This window comes from Callorhinchus milii, unplaced genomic scaffold, assembly GCF_018977255.1.
Source record: "Callorhinchus milii isolate IMCB2004 unplaced genomic scaffold, IMCB_Cmil_1.0 Scaffold24, whole genome shotgun sequence".
NCBI classification, from domain to species: domain Eukaryota; kingdom Metazoa; phylum Chordata; class Chondrichthyes; order Chimaeriformes; family Callorhinchidae; genus Callorhinchus; species Callorhinchus milii.
This window is the reverse complement of record NW_024704765.1, coordinates 1091838-1111988: the sequence shown is the minus strand read 5'-3', so window position 1 is coordinate 1111988 and position 20151 is coordinate 1091838. Positions and strand designations below refer to the sequence as shown.

The window sequence follows — 20151 nt, the reverse complement described above, 5'->3', positions numbered from 1 at the left end:
AGAGTTTCTGTGAAGTTTCCTGACACCAACAACTGGCAAATATGAAAGAAACGCAAATCGATTCTGAATCAGCAAAGTTCTATAAAGTGCCAAGGAATGTTGCACACAACGAGGACCCGCAAACAACCACGTGAAGAGAGTGAACAATTAATCTGGGCCACAGTTTACCAGGGCACTGGAATGAACTCCCTTCGCTCTTCCAGTCCCGTCAACTATTAAACGTTGGTGACTGGACCCCGGTTTAATGTTTCACCTGAAGTATGAAGCCGACAAACCCACTCCCCCAGTCACCCACAAACCCAGAACTGTTAGCTCAAACGGGAGGGGGGGGGGGGGGGGGCGAGAGGGGGATAATCCCCTAATCTGCTGGTCCATAGCTGACACATGCTGACAGAGACGGTTACCTCTCCAGCCATCAGCTCCTGGAAAGAGGAAGGTTTTCAGAGGGGGTGGGGCGCGGTGGGAATGTGAACTTGTAATATCTGCCGATTTGTTGCATTAACTGTGATTTCCACTTTTACCAATTACCGGAAAAAGGGCCAACAAATCCTCCCCCAAAATTAGCTAAAAAAAAAAAAAGTCCGTCACTGCTTCAGCATTCCCGAATCTTGTATATCGTCGAGCGGGTGTCGTGGAGAAGTAACTGATCTACCTGCGCAAAGGTCAGGCGAGTTAGGGAACACTGCCCACCCATCCTCCCCGCGCCCCCCCACCACACACACACACACACATACATGCACGCGCGCGGAGAAAGGGTACGTGTTTGTAATCCAGTGAAAAAAAAGGACGCACACACACACACGCGCGCGCGCACAAACACACAGACGCGTGCGCACACAAGCACGCGGGGACACACACGCGGACACGCGCGCGCACACACACAAATCAAATGGATGAGCTGAGCTTCTCTCCCACATGGGGAACAGTTTGCAGTGGGAACACCAGCCGTTCAGATACGGACGGTGTTGATGCGCAGGGGCTGGACGTTCTTGCCGTTGGCGTGGCTCTGGCCGGGACTGAAATACGGGAAGAATCTCCCGGAGAATTTCTCCCGGAAGGTGTAAAGCCAGGACATGTCGTCGGCGTTGTAGAAGATGAGGAGACCCTTCTCGTAGTCATAGTACACGCCCACCTTCTCCAGCTTGGACTTGACATTGAGCCGTGTCCAGGGCTCGGTACAGGCACTGTACTGGTTCCCATCATGCATCACTATGCAAAAGAATCCCCTGGACGGTTGGATCTGAATGCTCCCCTTCCTGCTGACAGACTCCTGGGCCACCCCAATCATCCACTGGGTCTTCTCGGACACCATCACCTCCCAGTAATGAACTCCCCCATCGAAGCCCACAGAGCCCAGCACCGATACCTCCACATCGAAGCGCCTGGGCGAGTCCTGCAGAGGCTGTGGGTGCAGGTTGCCGTAAGCCACGATGGTGCAGTCGTCGGACAGGATGAGGCGCTGGTGAGCCGTGATGGGGTCCAGAGTGAGGGAGGCCGGCACTGAGGGGAGAACACACAGCAATCAGCGGCTTGGACTCACACCATTATCATCAATAATAATAATCAGCGTGTTGAACTTCAACCCGGTTGGTCGATTGGTGAATTGCTTCCCGAGAGCAATAATTGCTTCCAAACGTATCAGAGCGCTTCACAGAATTTGCTGCAAAGAGTATTTAGTACAGTCACTATACACCATTTTGGTGGATCGCTTTCTGGGGGTAATGATTCCCGCCCCCCCCACCCCCTAAAATAATTGGTCACTTCAATCCACGACTATTTGTGGGGACGCTGCTGTGCGCAATTGGCTGCCACGTTTCGCCCACAAAACATACAGTCAATTCACTTTACAGTGTATCCTGTGAAGCGCTTTGAGACATCTCGAAGACATGATGAGGTGCTGTATCAAATGTAAGGACTATTATTATTATTTCTGGACGGAGAACAAGTACCAGGATCTCCTTGTGAGCCTCTTGAGGTGCAGCTGGACAATGCAATTCTACATCTCACCTCCAGGTGGTGCTGCAAACAACTCCAACCTGTGACAATATATCTAACACCAGGTGGTGGGAGCTCCAACACAACCACCGGATCACAAGAGAAATTTGCATTAAGACCCTTTGACCCTTTGATCTCATCCTTCCCAACCTCCACACTTTCATCTTCCCATTACAGCATAATAATAATAATAATCATTGCATTTGATATAGTGCTTTTCACACTTTCTAGACATCTCAAAGTGCACTGCTTTGTCGAAGGTTTCAACAAAAGTCTTGTCTGCCTGTTCTCAAGGTGTATGTTCCCAGGGTGGGGAGAAACCTTAGACAACCTTAGTTTTCTTACTCCATACGCCTCTGTTTACCTAGCAGTAAGTAGGAAGCCGGTTGTTGGTCAATTGGTGGATTGCTATAATCTCCCCCAAATAAATAATTTAGTCATTGAATCCACGACTGTATGTGGGACATTGCTGTGCACAATTGCCTACCGCACTTCTTCCACAAAATATACAGTCAATCCACTTTACAGTGAAACGCTTTAAGATGTCTGAATGACATGATAAGGCCCTATAACAATTGCAATGATTATTAATATTTTTATTATTATTGAAGATCATGTCTCTCTCTGTCTGTATCTGTCTCTGTTTCGCTCTGTCTCATTTCAGCGCCATAATAATAATAATAATAATCCTTGCATTTGATATAGCGCTTTTCACGTCGCGTGGACGTCCCAAAGCGCTTCACAGAACACACTGTAAAGTGAATTGACTGTATATTTGTGGGCGAACGCGGCAGCCAATTGCGCACAGCAATGTCCCACAAACAGTCGTAGATTGAAAATTACCAATTTATTATTGTTTTGGGTTTTGGAGGGATTATTATTAGGCTCTGTGTGGAGAAAGGAAACTTGCCCAAGGTTTTGCCCTCTGCCTGGAATTGAACTCAGGTCTCTCGCTTGCAAAGCGAGTGCTCTAACCACTGAGCTACAGGACTCCACAACTTGGGATGTCCTCCCGACGTGAAAGGCGCTAAACATATGTAATTTTGTTGCTGCTGTTGTTTTTTTCTTCAGAGCGCTGTGAGCTTTGCCTGTGGCTGGATTATAGCCTGGAAAGCCGGAGAAGCAGCTTTAATATTGATGGGAGGCATGGATGAGAAAAATTGCAGATACAGTACATTGCAGCAATAAATCTCCCAAATTAAACCCATTTCACGAGATTTAGTGCTGCTGTGAATTTCAATCGTTTAGACACACACAAAAAGAAACGAGGCCAGAGGGAGAGGTAAAACCAACAGAGAACGCCATTACTCTGGGCTGAAACTGACTCCAGCCCTGGAGATGATAGGAGAGGGTCTCTCCGACTGTGCACCCCAGTCCCTTGGCAGCTGTTGAACTGGTGTTTAGTATCAAAATATACAATGATGGGAATTGAAGTGATATCTGATATCCACGCTGTCGACAGCTTGAGATGAGGTTTCTCTAACACTCTGCTCACTGGCTTTCCCAGCTCCAACTCTTAAGAGAATAGGGACTTCTACAATCCAATTCCCCTGCCTTCTCCTCTTCTGACTATTGTCTACTGCATCTTCCTCACTCCCCCCCACTCCTCAGTCCCACCACCAGTGCCCAAACCATCACCTTCTGCGGGCGTCCCCGCTCTCTGGAACTCTCTCCCCTCACCTGAATCTTCTCTGCTTCTCTTCAAACCCATCGTAATTTCCTCCCTCTTTGACTGCCTTCAATAAATAATGTGAGTTACATTTGGTATAGCTCCTTTCATGTCAGGTGGACGTGCCAAAGCCCTTCACAGGATATAATGTGACTGTTTCTGTGGGTAAACGCAGGAACCAATTTGCCCACAGCAATGCCTCCTAAACAGCATTGAATGAGTGACCAATTTTATTGGGATATCAACAACAGCAACAAGAACAACTTGTATTTATATAATACTCTTCACCCAGGATAGCGTGTCTGAGTGCTTAACAATGTCAGAGCTCGATGCCGAGCCAGGCAGAAAGAGGAAGTAACTGTAGGACTGGTCAAAGAGGAAGCTCTTCAGGTGTGATCTGAAGACGAGTAAGGAGGAGGCAAGGCAGAGGGATTGAGGGAGGGGTTCCATTGTTTAGGGTACGGTAACTGATGGTGGAGAGGAGATATATGAGGGGCAATCAGGAGACCGGAGCCAGCCAAGCGGAGGCGGCAGGTAGTGGGTTGGGGAATAAGCAGGTCGGAGAAGCAGGTAGATGCCAAGGTGTGAAGTGATTTATAGATGAGTGTGAGGATCTTGAAATTGATCCGTTCTGTGATAGGGAGCCAATGGAGCCTTTATACCATCCAAAGCCTAATAATTGCTTGTAAATTATTTCTGGGAGTAAGGAATTTGACCCCCCTCACCCTCTGCGCTGAACAAGCTCAGAAAACAAATATTGAACAAAAAAAATAGGATTTGCCACAGCAACAAAACTAACATTTTTCAAAAAAACATGGCAGCTAAATGAGCTAGAAGAGGGTGATTTCACTTGCCTGGAGCAGGTTTGACGTCTACTGGTATATACTGAATATTAATTAATACAAGGAATGCTTTTTAAAAAAAACTGCAATTTTCACCCATTTGTTGCTTAATCAATTTGGGAAATTGCTTTCCCAAATTGAAATAATCTGGCTCGGTCCTGGGATCCGTTACTGTAAAGTGCTCTGAGACGCCGTCTGGCGTGGAGGGCACTATATAAATCCAGTTGTTGTTGTTATCTCTTCCCAAAAAAATTTTTTGCGAAAATCATTTGGTCACTCAATCCTTGACTGTTTGTGGAACGCTGCTGTGCGCAATTGACTGCCATGTTTCACCCACAAAATATAGTCAATTCGCTTTACGGTATATTCTGTGAAGCGTTTTGAGACGTCGAGAATAAGTCACAATATCAAATGCAAGAATTATTATTATTATCATTGTATATGAAGACCCTCCACATGTGCATTAAGATAAGGTGCGTTGGCACTGAGGGCAGTGTGGCAGTCGGCTGCCCAGCCCCCACTTCCTGGGTTGTTGGTTATTGAGGACTCACCTGGCTGTATATCCTGGAACAAGGATTTCCAGATTGTGTACTGCAGTGGACCCATGTACTTGGAGGTTGGGAAATCCTCATAAGTCAGGTTAGTTTCATGGAGTTTCCCCTTTAACCTGATGAGGAAATCAAAGCGGGGAAGAGATTAACGAACAGTGCTGGCCAACCTCTTTGTCTGGTCAGCAAATCAAATGTTTCTTAATTGAATATTTCTTGATTAATATAAAGCATTTATTATTTTGTTGGCCAACCGAAAAGTTTAGGGTAGATTGATTTATGCCGTGAATCAAACCAAAAAGTTTGGCCAATAAAATAGAAGTTTCTTGATTGAATATTTCTTGATTGATGGCATAATTCTGGGTTATTTCTGTTATTTTGTTGGCCCGCAAGGTTGTGGGTTCAAGCCCCACGCCGGAAATTGGATTCACAAAATATACAGTTAATTCACTTTACATTATATTCTGTGAAGGGCATCGAGACATATTTGTGGAGCCCTGTAGCTCAGCGGTTAGAGCACTCGCTTTGCAAGCGAGAGACCTGAGTTCAATTCCAGGCAGAGGGCGAAACCTTGGGCAAGTTTCCTTACTCCACACAGAGCCTAATAATAATCCCTCCAAAACCAAAAACAATAATAAATTGGTCATTTTCAATCTACGACTGTTTGTGGGACATTGCTGTGCGCAATTGGCTGCCGCGTTCGCCCACAAATATACAGTCAATTCACTTTACAGTATATTCTGTGAAGCGCTTTGGGACGTCTAGAAGACGTTAAAAGTGCTATATAAAATGCAAGGATTATTATTATTATTATAATGGGATAGTTTCTCTCTGTTTACCCAAACAAACACCCTCCTAGTTTTGACCGTTTTTCTCTGCCCTGTGGCCCCTAATTGTGGTTATTCGTGGAATAAATAGGATCAAAACAATTCTATTCCTGGTCTTGGGTACTATGGAGTGAGAGATGTAAACAGAAGTCTTTCCAAAGAAATAAATATGGGAAAGAGAGAAAGCGAGTGGATGAGAGAGAGAGAGAGAGAGAGGGGGTGGGGAGAAAATAAAAGATTGCAAGAGAGCAAGAGCATGTGTGCGAGAGAGAGACAGAGGGCATGAGATAGCACAAGAGCGAGCGGAAGGGTGCTGGAGAGATCATGAGTGTAAGAGAGAAACAACAACAACAAATTACATTTATGCAGCGTCTTCCACGTCAGGAGGACGTCCCAAGGCCCTGGACAGTCAGGGATCCTCACCCGAGCTGGTGGTTGGGATCAGGAAGGGTGGAGGGCGGGGAGGATAGGGGTAGGAGGGTGATCAAAGGCACGGTCGAACAGGAAGGTCTTGAGATGGGTCTTGTGAGAAAGAGGGTGAGAAAGTGTGAAAGAAAGTGAGCAAGAGAGAGAGAGAGAAAAAGAAGGATCAGTGACTGGATTGGGAGTTTGGTCGCTACCTCTCGATAGTGGTGTTGATTCCCTCCAGGAAGAGGAGCTTGTCCGTCTCCTTCAGTTTCTCCTGCAGGATCTGCGTGCCTTCCTGGACCTGCCGCAGCTGCTGGCTGTAACGCTGGATCTTCTGCTCAATGTCGTTGAGTGTGCGGGCGGTGTCAGCCTCAAGCTCCTCCAGCATGCTCTTCTGCTTCTCCTTCAGGAAGCGGTGCAGACGTTCAAAGGCCTCAGCTATGGTAGCCCGCAGGCTCTTGGCGGAGGACTAGGGAGACCAGAGGGCAAGGGATTAACCTCAATCCTGTATTGGACAATCCTGGTCTATAGGCAAGCCAGGCTGCTCAACCATCAGCACTGCCTTGCATTAAAGGGGAGCTACCAGTTCATGGAGACTGTATCGATCGCCGCAACCCAACACCCAAATCTAACCCCAACCCCCAACATCCAACCTGATCCAACTCAACACAACATCCAACTCCGCTCACCATAAACCAACCAAAGGGTGAACGAGGAGCCTCCACTAGGCTTTGGAACTGAATCTTCTGGTCCCAAAGCCGTCGTCGGGCTGTTATGTGGAGGGAATTCACAGGATAGCAGTACAGCATAACAAGCAGACACCACAGCCAACAGAAACACCCCAGAGAATGTGGAGCTCTAATTGTACTGCACCTTAGTCTCTGACAGCTGGCGTCTCAGCAGGTGCAGTGCCTCCTTGTGTCCGCACTCACTCTCCTGCAGCCCTTCAAACTGCTCTTTTAGCTCCCTCTGCAAGACACGTGCAAACACAGTCATTGACTTCACATTATCTGAGGTCATGTCAGTGGGGGGTGTGTAGGGGGGACAACATCACTGCATCACTGACAGATAGCATTACTAAACTGTGTCTACGATCCTCCAAATAGCAGTGGGATTTCAAACAACAACAACTACTTACATTTGTATAGCACCTTTCATGTCCCAAGGAGGACGTCCCTAGGTGCTGGAAAGGTGCCTAAGAAGAGAGAGGGTGACAGACAGAAAGAGACAGAGACAGGGAGAAACAGAACGAGAGAGAGAGAGAAAAACAGAATGAGAGAGAGAGAGAAAAACAGAAAAAGAGAGGGGTGAAAGAGAGCGAGTGACAAACCTGCCAAAAACAGACTGATTCTTGGAATTCAGAACCTTCTTTTAAAGTTTAAAGATCAGTAACACTGAGCGACAATGTTTCCTGAAAGATACCCCAGAACACCATCCCCCCACCCCCACACGACTGATCTGCACAGGACCACAGCGAGGTTGATCGCCAGTGTCAGAGCAAACACACAAACCGACCCATTGTCAGATTAAAGTTCTGGGATGAATTGGCTTTCAGCAATTTGTGCTGTGCCTCTGTCGAGAGACAAACAGAGAGAGAACTGGGACAGGATACCGGGAATTCCAGGGCAAAACGTTCACTATGGGACATGCTAATTGTCATGTACTCAAAACAAGTCTTTACTTAAGAGGTTTGGGATGAACCCCATCACTCCCCCATGAGCCCCACCCCCCAACTTTGATACAATGATATGACCGCCATCTTTGTTGGTCACTAGCATCATTCGCTGCTCACATTCAAGACCTTTCAGCCCCTCCGCAACACTAAACTACAACAAGGGGCAGAGTCTGACAACGAGCCGGGGAGAGAGGGAGGGAGGAGGTGACCGTAAGCACGATCAAAAAGGAAGGTCTTCAGGTGGGATTTGAAGGGAGGGGAATAGGCGGAGGGATTGAGGGAGAGAGTTCCAGAGTTTCGGGGCATTAGTGGCTGAAAGCACGGCCACCGATGGTGGAACAGAGGGACGAAGGACAAATAGGAGGCTGGACTCAGTCAAGCTCAACTCAACTAAACTTGGTCGGTACTTAGCCACAGCGGCTGAGAGGCGTGAGCAACAAAGAGAGTAACTTTGGGCCAAACCATTCCTGCAAAGTCATGGATAGGACAGGGAGGGGGTGGGGGGGAAGAGAAAGGTATTCACCACCAAACCCATCGCACTTTTGGGTGATGTGTTAACCAGCTGTGCAGTACACAGTAACACAACAAAAGCAACTTGCACTTATATAGCATCTCAGAACGCTCAACAGTGGTGAAGTCTGATTCCGAGCTGGGGGTGGAGGGAGGTTAAAGCACTGAAGGTATTCAGGCGCGACTTGAAAAAGGGGGAGAGAGGGAGCAAGGCAGAGAGATTGAGGGAGAATGTTCCAGAGTTACTGGAAGTAGTGGCTGAAAGCGAGACCCCCAATGGGGGCGGAGTGTGCGAGGGACAAGCAGAAGCTGGTGACAGTCGAGCGCAGACGCTTGGTGGTGGATTGGGGAGTGAGGAGTTTGGAGAGGTAGTGAGGTGCCAGGGAGTGAAGGGACTTGAAGGGATATACACAGTAAACAGCACAGAACATGGTTCTATTATTTTCAAAGATTGGGGTGAGAGAAAGAATTACAACTTCCTGCTCAAAGCCACAAAAGCCGTTTGCTTCATATCAAACACAAGCAAACGCCTTTGAGGCTCCAATTCTACTGGTTAAGTGCTTGCGTTCCAGGGGGAGACTGAACTATTAATAATTCAAAGCTTGACAGTACGTACACGTGACCCGACTCCTTCCAATTGCTGAATTCCTTTGGTTGTTCTCCTCCTCTCCTGATGTGTTGAAGCCTGTTGGTTTCTGTCTGCTTGCCCCAAAGCAGCAATTCTTCAATCCATCCACCTAGCAGGGGTCAGACTGGCTCAGTCAGTAGCGCTCTCGCCTCTGAGGCAGAAAGTTGCGGGTACAAGCCTCACTGCAGGACCTTAAACTCATACATCTAGCCTGACTCTCCAGTGCAGCGCTGGGGAAGCATTGAATTCTCGGAGGTGATGTCCTTTGGATGAGATTAACAGAGGCTTTGCCTACCGGTTCATGTGGACGTCAAAGATCCAATGACACTGCTTGAAAAGAGAAGCAAGTTTCTCTCTCCCCCTGGTGTCCTGGCCGACAATCCCCCAAATAAATTTGGTCATTTACTCCTGCACTTTGGGACGTCCTCCCGACGTGAAAGGCCCTCTATAAATGGAATCTTGTTGTTGTTGTTGCCATGTTCACGTACAAATACTTTTATAACACTGCACTTTACAGGAATCCTGTGAAGTACTTTGAAACGCCATCCAATGTTAAAGGCACTATATCAAATATAAGGATTAGTATTATAATAGCACGTAGCGAGCTAGACAGTGAGTCTCTCTTTGTGCCTCTCCGCAGCTCCATCTCACAGCTGAGCCCAATCCTATCCTCATGGTTTCAGCCCTAATGCCATTGAGCTCTTGAAAAGAAACCAGTTTCCAAATTAAGACTGGATTTAGAGGTTTCCAAAGGTTACCGGTTGAATGGAACATGGGTTGTTCATTGAGCAGCAATAGATTACTTTAGTCTCTGGAGTTGTTTGGCGATGTAATAAGGGTTTTTACTAACACGGACAATTAATTGACCAAAATCCTCTTTTTATTAATCCCCCAGATTTTGTCAACGATTTCCTGAACATTAAGCTTCCAGTCCTGACCGAGTCGCCCACTGGATGTGCGTATTCTGAGGACCTGAATTCCTAATGGTCTTAGTCCCTAGACCATTCTACCTACTCCAGGCTGACACTCCAGCACAGTCCTGGGTGGGAGTTTGGGGGGGAGAAGAGTGCTGCATTGTCAGAGCTGCTATCTTTCAGATACGACTTTAAAGCAAGGTCCTGTCTGTGCTTGGGTAGTTGGGCGTTAAAGATTCCATGGCGTTATCGGGAACGAGATGGGAGTTTCTCTCTCCCAGTGTCCTGGCCAACAATCCCCTAGATAAAATTTATCATTCACCACATGGCTGTTTCTGGAACATTGCTGTGCACAAACTGGCTACCCCCATTTGCCCACAAAATTCAGTCACTACAGTAAATCCTGTGAAGGGCTTTGGGACATCTTATTCTTATTTGTAACTTGGTTACAACTACCTGCCGACAATTAAAGAAAGGTTTAGATCACAAATTCTGGTGACACGACAATTGACATAAGAAATTTCAGACACTATGTTGGCTTTTTCACCTTCATTGTTTACACAGGGCGCTGGACAACATCACTCATCCGGAACTCCACAATATAGGAAGCCTGAGCTGGGAATCACTACAGCTAGTGAGTGTCTCCCTCACACAGGGATTGCAGACACAGGCAGTGCGCACACACACACACACATACGCACACAGCGCTGGAGCCGCTCCAAGTGGTGATAGGATCTTCCCTGACCCACTAAAGCATTTCCATTGTGTATTAATTATTGAGATGTAGAAACGACAATTCACCCTCTTTGTATCCACGCTCCTCCTATCGCCTTTGCCACAATTCCCCGGGGCAAAATGGCTGTTACGCCGAGACTGTACCCAGGCCTCAGCCTCAGCCTGGGGTTAAGCCTCTCTTTACCAGCTTCACCTCCCCACCCCCACCGGGAAGCCACTGGACTCCCAACAGGAGTGGGGCAGCTCATAACAGGAACTGAACACACAGACTGGCCAGATACCCTGAGACAGCAGGGCAGGGGGGCACGGGGTCAGGGGGGCGAGGGGCAAGTACAGAACAGACACCACCAGGAAGGAATTCGTTACACAGAGAGAAAGAGGCAGAGAGAGAGAGACCCAGAGAGCAACCGAGAGACACACAAACAGAAAGAGAGAGAGACTGAGAAAGAGACACACACGCACACTCAGAGAGAGACAGGGTTTCCAGGAAGGGTGGCCGAGGCCAAGCACTGCCTTTAAATTAGGAAAGATGTGAATGATATAATAATAATAATCCTTGCATTTGATATAGCGCCTTATCACGTCTTCGAGACATTTCAAAGCGCTTCACAGAATATACTGTAAAGTCAATTGATTGTATAATTTATGGGCAAAATGCCCACAATATGATGGGGAGACAGTAGGGTGAGGATTTCCAAAGAAAAAGATCAAATCCAAACATGCCTTGTGATCTGTAAATATTTTCCTAAATAAAACAGACGATTGAAACCCAGTGATAGGAAAGAGCAGGAAACACAGTGCGGTCTGAAACTTCCCTCGGGCTAGATTCATGCCGCAGAATTGGCCTTCGTAAACAAACTATTACCAGCTACCAGCTCTGATCAATATACACAGGGCGAGGAGACACACACACACAGAGAAGTACACAAACACAGAGAGAGACTCACACACACAGAAAGACAGACACATGTACAGAGAGAGACACAGACACACACAAACACACACAGAAACGAGAAACAGAAAGAGACACAACCACACAGAGGAAGAGAGACATGCAAACACAAACAGACAGAGAGAGAGAGACACCACATACAGAGGCAGAGAGGGACAGAGAAAGAAACACTTAGAGAGAGGGGAGAGAGCGGCAAACACACCCCAGCAGAAAGGGAGGGAGAAACACACACACACAGACATACAAACAATTTTATAGCACACTGTCAAGCTAAATAACTGAAAAATGCTTCACAAATGATTGCTGTTGAGTGCAGTGACTGTTGTTCTGGGTAAAAGGCAGCAGCCATTTGCTGCACTGAGGTCCCAGAAGAGGCCAGGGTTGCGTGCCTGTTGTATGCAGCACTGGCGTTCTTGCGGTTATTAAACACAGACATTGATTTCAATCAATCTATTATAATAAGTGGCGGCTGAGAGGGGCTGACTGATGGGTCTGAGCTCACACACCACTTGAGAAGATTAAAGCTGAGGCTGTCTGGCTAGGGTACAACAACAACTTGCTTTTATATAGTGCCCCTCATGTGGTGCCCCTCACATAGGGCAGCGTCCCAAATCATTCGGCGAGCGGGCACACACACACACAGGCTCAAACTGCTTAATGGCCAGCGCCTCGGATGTCCTACCGACGTGAAAGGCGCTCTATAAATGTAATTTTGTTGTTCTGTTTTCTTATATTCCTATGTGCACTGTTCAGGACTTGGCAACAAAAAAATTGGTCACTCACTCACTCCATGGCTGCTTGTGGGCACTGCGACGTTTCACTCACAAAATACAGTCACTCCACTTTTAGAGTAAAACCTGTGAAGCGATTTGAGATGTTTCACCGACGTAATAAGGCGCTCTGTCAAATACAGGGATTATTATTATTTTAACCCTTTCATGATGTGCTCCTGAGCCTACATTCCTACAGAAAACAAGTTCTGCACTCAAGACATCTCGCTTAAGACTTGGACATTAGAAATCTTTGGCCTTTCATTCTCCTCTCACTCGGCCAGTTTGCTTCACTGCAACTCAGTATCTTTATTATTATTATTATGGTTATTGACACCATTATCATTTTATTGTCATTGTTATTATTATTGTCATCATGGAGTCCTGTAGCTCAGCGTTTAGAGCATTTGCCTCGCAAGCTAGTGGACCCGGGTTCGATTCTTGGGCAGAGCGAAATGTTGGGCAACTTTCCTTACTCCTGTTTATGTAGCAGTAAGTAGGAACCCAGTTGTTAGTCGAATGGAGGAACGTTTTTCCGGTGATGATAATCCCTTCAAAAAATATTTTTAAAAATAATAATTTGGGCAAACGATCCACGACTGTTTGTGGGACATTGGTGTCCGCAATTAGCTGCTGAATTGTTTCGCCCACAATGTGCAGTCAATTCATTTTACAGTGATTGTTACGTAGTTAATATTGTTTTTTTATGCCTCTACATCAGTGGTGGCAACGTTTATGGTGTGGACATCAATCAAGAAATATTCAATCAAGAAAATGTATTTGTTTGGCCGACCAAAAAGATTGCCCACCACCTTCTGTACATCAATCATCAGAATGGTGTAACTGAGACGGAAAGGGTTTCAGTACAGTTACAGGTGAGACAATACGAGGGTAAATTGTGGTTGAGCTAATTTGGGCTCTTGCCCCAATTGGAGATTGGAAGGGGATGTGAAAGAGATTTTTAAGATTCTGAAGGGACAAAGGAAATAGGGAATACCTACAGTAAACCTTACATAAGTCATATCAACATCAATAACAACAATTTATAGTGCCTTTCACGTCAGGAGAACATCCCAAACTACTTGGGACCAGTTGGGACCACACATTTAACATGACTTATGCAAAGTATGAGTTATGTCAAGCTTGCATGGAATAGAAACTCTTGAACGAAATTGGGAAGATGTACGACTTAGACAATTATACGATTTATGCAGATCAGACTTATATGAGTGTTACTGAATTATGTCAGATGGGGAATGGGTAACAGACTCACAATGGTTAGCTGATGATTTGGGGAAAGGTTATACACATAGAACCTACGGCATTGAAACAGAACAATTATTACTTCCTGCTTCAACCATACATTCTCACCACCTTCAGGTAAAGATGTTCCTCCTAAACTCCGTCTTAGATCTGTCAGTGACTGTCAAATATTTGTGCTCCTTTATTATGGACTCATCTCCTGGATATAAAATCTGACCTGCCAAGTCTTTCCTGCTAGCTGGGTACATCCATCCTTAGTAATATATCCCAGTAAATCTATACTGTCCTCTCTCCAAAGATAGAATGCATTTCCTATAATATGACGATCAGAACTGTGTACAGAACTCCCCATGTGGTCTAACCAGATTTTATATAAATGTAACTTTACTTTACAAAACAAAAACAGAGAGAGCTGGGAACACTCAGTAGGTCAGGCAGCATCTATGGAGAAAGGAAAGTGAGTCACCATTTCTGGTCAGACAAAGGGTCGTGGACCCGAAACATTGACTCACTTTCCTTTCTCCATAGATGCTGCCTGGCCTGCTGAGTTTTACCAGCTCTCTCTGTTTTGTTTCAGATTCCAGCATCTGCAGTATTCTGTATTTTGTAACTTTATTTTATACACTATTCCCGTGGTCGTAAACCTTGGTCTCAATTTACATTCTTTATCGACTTGACCACCAAAGTGAATCTTCGTGTTTCTCTATATTAAGTGTTATCTGCGGCCTAGCTGCACATTCTGTAGCCTATTTATAGCTTCCTGCATCTTTTTTCCAAACCTGTTTATTATTCACCACCAGTGTCGTCTGTACGTTTCGACCTCAAACCTCATAGACCAGAGTCCAAATCATTACTATCCACCCCGGGGTATATCACTTCCTACTCCTCACCAATCTGAGTTTACTCTTACTCTTTTTAATCCATTCTGCTGCCTCTCCAATGGACGCCAGGGCTCCACAAGACTCCATCCGCCCCGAGTCTCTTAGGAGGCACTTTAACAAAGCCCACATCTACTGCATTCCCCTCGTCTGCTTTCTCTGTTGCTGCTTCACAAGATCTGTTCATTTTGTTCAAACGGGTCCTTCTGTTCATAAATCCACGCTGGCTGCTTTTAATTATTAGAAGGTGCAAAGGGCTTTTTTCACTCAAAGGATTGTGGCATTGCTATAAGTAGCTGTTGAGGCCACATGAACTCAAACATTCGGAAGGGAAACTGATAATGATCTGAGCTGTAAAGACATTACAGGATGTGGGAAGAGAGCTGGGAGGCGAGATTAGCCCTGCTCAGTCAGGAGTGCTCCCACCTCCGAGTCAGAGGTTATGGGATCAAGCCCCACATCGGTACTTTAAACACGCAGTCTAGGCTGACCCTCCAATGCTGTGCTGGGTGAGCGCTGCATTGTTGGAGGAGCCGTCCTTTGGGATGAGACGTTAAAACCAAGGCCCCAGGTATGTGCCTGTTCAGGTGGAGTTTCTCCCCCCACCCCATTGGTGTCCTGGCGAACATTGCCCCAGATAAAATCTGGTCACTCACTCCGTGGCTGTTTGTGAGACATTGCTGTGTGCAAAATGGCTGCCGCGTTCGTCCACAAAACAAACAGTCACTATACTTCCCAGTGAATCCTGTGAAGCGCTTTGGTGGCAGGGTCAGGCTCTATATCAAACACAAGGATTATTTAGTTTTAAAAGGTTGACGCAGAAGCCCAGGTTGGAGAAGCACAGACACGACTGGCCGAATGGCCTCTCGCTACTGAGAATGACGATGTTTGTGTGTGTGTGTGTGCGCAGCAGACAGGCGCTAAATAAAAAGCACAATCCTGCTAAACAACCAGATTGATATCGCTTACATCAGCCATTTCCATATCCCTGGAGGTGAGAGGCGCAGCTATCTGACAGCTCTGCGCTGCACACCCAGCCCTCAGTCAGCACTTTCACTACATGATAATAAAGTTACTTTTTAGCCAGAAATGAGCCAAGTCTCAGTTAGCGGGATTCAGCCACTGCTTGCTTTCTCTCTCTCTCTCCTCCTTCGGAGTCAGAAGGTGGTGGGTTTTAACCACCCCCCCCCCCCCCCACCACATTGGGGATTTTGAGCTCACAGTCTAGCTGATGTTTTTTTCAGGGGGAGGGGTTTATATTTAAAAAATGCTGCGTGCAATTGGCTGCTGAGTTTGCTATTGAGCTGATGCTCCAGTGCATGGGGGGAGGGGGGGGGCTGCATGGGGTGGGGGCAGGCACTGCATCACTGCCTTTCCGATGAGTCATTGAACTAAGATTCTGTCTGCCTGCTCGGGTGAATATTAAATGTGAATATTACAGATGCTGCCTGACCTGCTGAGTGTTCCCAGCGACTTCTGTGTTTGTATATGATGCAGACGGACGGACGTTGCTTGGGTTTAATGTCCGATTTGAAGGACAAGACCTGTGACAAGGCAGTGTTTCCCACTGGGTACTGGCCAGTGTGAGATAGGCTTTAACACAACAGGGAATCTCTGACATCCAACTCGTTGGATCCTAGACGTTTGGTGATCATTCAAAACTCTGTCGCCCGCATTCTCACCCGTAAGAAACTCCGCTCCCCGATCCCCCCAGTCCTGGCCAGACTGCACTGGCTCCTGTCCCAGAGAGGATCCACATCAAGATCCTCACCCTTGTATTCAAGTCCCTGCACTCCTCTGTACCCCCCGACCTCTCAGACCTCCTCTCCTCAAAACAGTACCCGTTGCCTTCGTTCCTCCGGGTCTGGGCTCCTCCTCGTCCTCCTCTCCACCCTCGGCGGCCATGCCTTCAGCCACTGTGCCCCGAGGCTCTGGAACTGCCTTCCTCACTCCCTTCGTCTCACTCCCTCCCTTCCCATTTTCAGGTCTCTGCTGAAGACCTTTCTTTTCGATGGTGCCTTTGGTCACCTTCCCCCCTCCCCTTGGCTCCTCCCCCTCCCCCTTGGCCCCTCCCCTTTAGCTCCACCCCTGGCTCCGCCCCCTCCCCTGGCTCCGTCCCGGGATCCGTTACTGTAATGCGCTCTGAGATGCCGTCAGGCGTGGAGAGCGCTATATAAATCCAAGTTGTTGTTGGTGAGATTGAGGAAGGAGTGAGATTCTTCATCATCTTTTTCATCTGATGCTTCCCCTCCACACCCCACCCGCGCCCCAACTCATTCTTGACCTACAAAGATGCTACGCAACACTACAGAAGTCAGCCGGGCTCCGTCACTCGCCCTCTCATCTCCGAGTTGTGGGTTTGAGCCCCACATCGGGACTTTGCAATGTGCAGAGAGGGGGAAGCTGCATCATCAGAGGCTCCATCCTTCAGATGAGGCAGTGGATGTTAAAAACCCATGGTACTATTGGAAAATGGGTGATTTTCTCCATGTCCGAGCCAACTAGCTTCCACCAGGTAAAATTGGTTACTCACCCCATGGCTGTTTGCGGGACATTGCTGTGTGCAAACCAGCTGCTTCATTCACCTGCAAGATACTCAGTCACGACAATTTCCCGCAATTACCCAAGAAGCACCCTTGGGAGCCCATTAGGGACTACAACAAAATAAAGGTCATTGTATAAAAATGGACCAACTTTTAACAGGTAGGATGGTCCTCACTGGACAAGCAAAAGGAAAGCTTGTAGGTCAGTTATACCAACGGCAAATTATGTGGTTTTAGCTGGTTAGACTCCGGCATTGGTTCTCTGTCTCACTGTTGTGGCAGGTGCTGCAGTTCAGCTGAGAGCAAGGATTCTTCCCACTCAACCCAGCAAGCTTAAGTCCGAAGGGTAGGATTGTCCGAGCTGGACAAGCAGCGGGAAGCTTACCAGACAGAACAATCAATAAGCTGTGCTTAGACTCCATCAGTTGCACCAACACACTCTGTGGGCCTCAAACAGTGTCCCACAAACAGTTGTGGAATGAGTGACCAAATTACGATTATTATTATTTTTGGAAGGATTATTATCCGTGGAAAGTGATCTGCCAATTGACTAACAACTGGGTTCCAACTTACCGCCAGTAAACAGAGGCGTGTCGAATAAGGGAACATGTGTTAGATTTCACCGTGCCCGTGTATCAAACCCAGGTCCTCTCGCTTGCTGCCCACCACGCTACCGGATGAAACAAACCCAAATTACCTGAATCTCCTCAAAGGACTCCTCAATGTTGGTGACGTGATGTTGCTCGTGGAAGGCGGGTTCGTCACAGAAGAAGCAGACTAGACACTTGTCATTCAGGCAGAACAGCTTGACTTTGTCATGGTCCTTGCAGGGGTAGGAGGTGCGCTGTGCCTGCAGGATAGCATCCAGGGGGAAGGCGCTGTATCTCTCCACGATGTTGGACAGCTTGAGGCTGGGTGAGAGCAGTGGGTCCTTGTAAGCCCGACGGCACTCGGGACAATCCCGGGTACAGTGGTCCTGCCGGCTCCAATGCTCAGTGATGCACTTACGGCAGAAATAGTGCTCACAGCCAAAGCTCACCGGGTCCTGGTACATACTCAGGCAGATAGAGCACAGCAGCTCATCCTTCAGGCAGCAAGCCATGGGTAACCTGTGCTGTGCCAGCAGCTCAGCCCAGCGCAGCTCAGCCCAGTGCAGCGCAGCGTAGCTCAGCCCAGCGCAGCTCAGCCCAGCTCAGCCCAGTGCAGCGCAGCTCAGCCCAGCGCAGCTCAGCCCAGTGCAGCGCATCTCAGCCCAGCGCAGCTCAGCCCAGTGCAGTGCAGCTCAGCCCAGTGTAGCTCAGCCCAGTGCAGTGCAGCTCAGCCCAGTGCAGCTCAGCCCAGTGCAGTGCAGCTCAGCCCAGTGCAGCTCAGCCCAGTGCAGTGCAGCTCAGCCCAGTGCAGTGCAGCTCAGCCCAGTGCAGCTCAGCCCAGTACAGCGCAGCTCAGCCCAGTGCAGTGCAGTGCAGCTCAGCCCAGTGCAGTGCAGCTCAGCCCAGTGCAGTGCAGCTCAGCCCAGTGTAGCTCAGCCCAGTGCAGTGTAGCTCAGCCCAGTGCAGTGCAGCTCAGCCCAGTGCAGCTCAGCCCAGTACAGCGCAGCTCAGCCCAGTGCAGTGCAGTGCAGCTCAGCCCAGTGCAGTGTAGCTCAGCCCAGTGCAGCGCAGCTCAGCCCAGTGCAGTGCAGTGCAGCTCAGCCCAGTGCAGTGTAGCTCAGCCCAGTGCAGCTCAGCTCAGCCCAGTGCAGTGTAGCTCAGCCCAGTGCAGTGTAGCTCAGCCCAGTGCAGCTCACACAGCTGTTCCTCCTCTCTCACTCTGAGTTGTTTCCTTGTTCCCCGTTTCTCTCCTCTGTTCCTTCCATTATTCTCTCTCTTTCTGTTCCTGATGTCTCTCTCCCTCGTTCCTCGCCCCTTATTCCCAGAGTCTCTCTCTCTCTCTCTCTCTGTTCCTCGTTTCTTTCCTTCTTGTTCCTGCTCTTTACTCCCTGACTGTCTCTCCTTCCCTCTCTGTTCCCGGTGTCTCTCTCTCTGTTCCCGATCAGTTTAATTCCGGGAAGCTCTCCCGGCGGCGCGCACCAATCACTGGTTTGTGGGGGGAGGGGATGGTTTGTGGGGGGAGGGGATGGTTTGTGGGGGGAGGGGATGGTTTGTGGGGGGAGGGGATGGTTTGTGGGGGAGGGGATGGTTTGTGGGGGAGGGGATGGTTTGTGGGGGGAGGGGATGGTTTGTGGGGGGGGGATGGTTTGTGGGGGGAGGGGATGGTTTGTGGGGGGAGGGGATGGTTTGTGGGGGCAGGGGATGGTTTGTGGGGGAGGGGATGGTTTGTGGGGGGAGGGGATGGTTTGTGGGGGGAGGGGATGGTTTGTGGGGGGAGGGGATGGTTTGTGGGGGAGGGGATGGTTTGTGGGGGGAGGGGATGGTTTGTGGGGGGAGGGGATGGTTTGTGGGGGGAGGGGATGGTTTGTGGGGGGAGGGGATGGTTTGTGGGGGGAGGGGATGGTTTGTGGGGGAAGGGGATGGTTTGTGGGGGGAGGGGATGGTGTGATGGAGGAGGCAGTACAGAGCTCTCTCTCCCCCTCTCCTCCCCGGACCCCGTACTCCACTCCACCCCCGGGGCCATTCCCCCTCCCCTCCTGCCCGTCAGCCCGGGGTCTGGTGGGGAGGGGGGGGACCCCCTGCTCTCAACGGACAGTGGTTCCGCTCAGTTTGGCTCATTGTTGTTGAAGCCTTGTCACGACTTTAGCATCAGAGCCACAGACACAGTCACTACACAGTGACATAAACACACAGTCACTACGCAGTCACTACACAGTCACACAATGACATAAACACACAGTCACTACACAGTGATATAAACTCACAGTCACACAGAGACGCAGTGATATAACAACAACAACTTGAGTTTACATAGCGCCCTCTGCGCGGGACAGTGTCTCAGAGCACTTTACAGTTTAGAATCCCGGGACCCAGTCTGGGGGAGGGGGAGGAGCCCAGGGGAGGG

At 48.5% G+C, this 20151-nt stretch overlaps 1 protein-coding gene across 1 annotated transcript; it reads right to left on the bottom strand.

The window, feature by feature from the left end:
• Positions 1-877: 877 nt before the first annotated feature.
• Positions 878-18314, bottom strand: trim62.1 (tripartite motif containing 62, tandem duplicate 1). Its single transcript, XM_007897760.2, has 5 exons — positions 17855-18314; positions 7163-7258; positions 6502-6758; positions 5058-5173; positions 878-1500 (listed from the first exon to the last, which is right to left on the bottom strand). The coding sequence occupies exons 1-5, from the start codon at positions 18257-18259 to the stop codon at positions 950-952; spliced, it is 1425 nt and encodes a 474-aa protein (XP_007895951.1). The 5' UTR covers positions 18260-18314; the 3' UTR covers positions 878-949.
• Positions 18315-20151: the final 1837 nt, after the last annotated feature.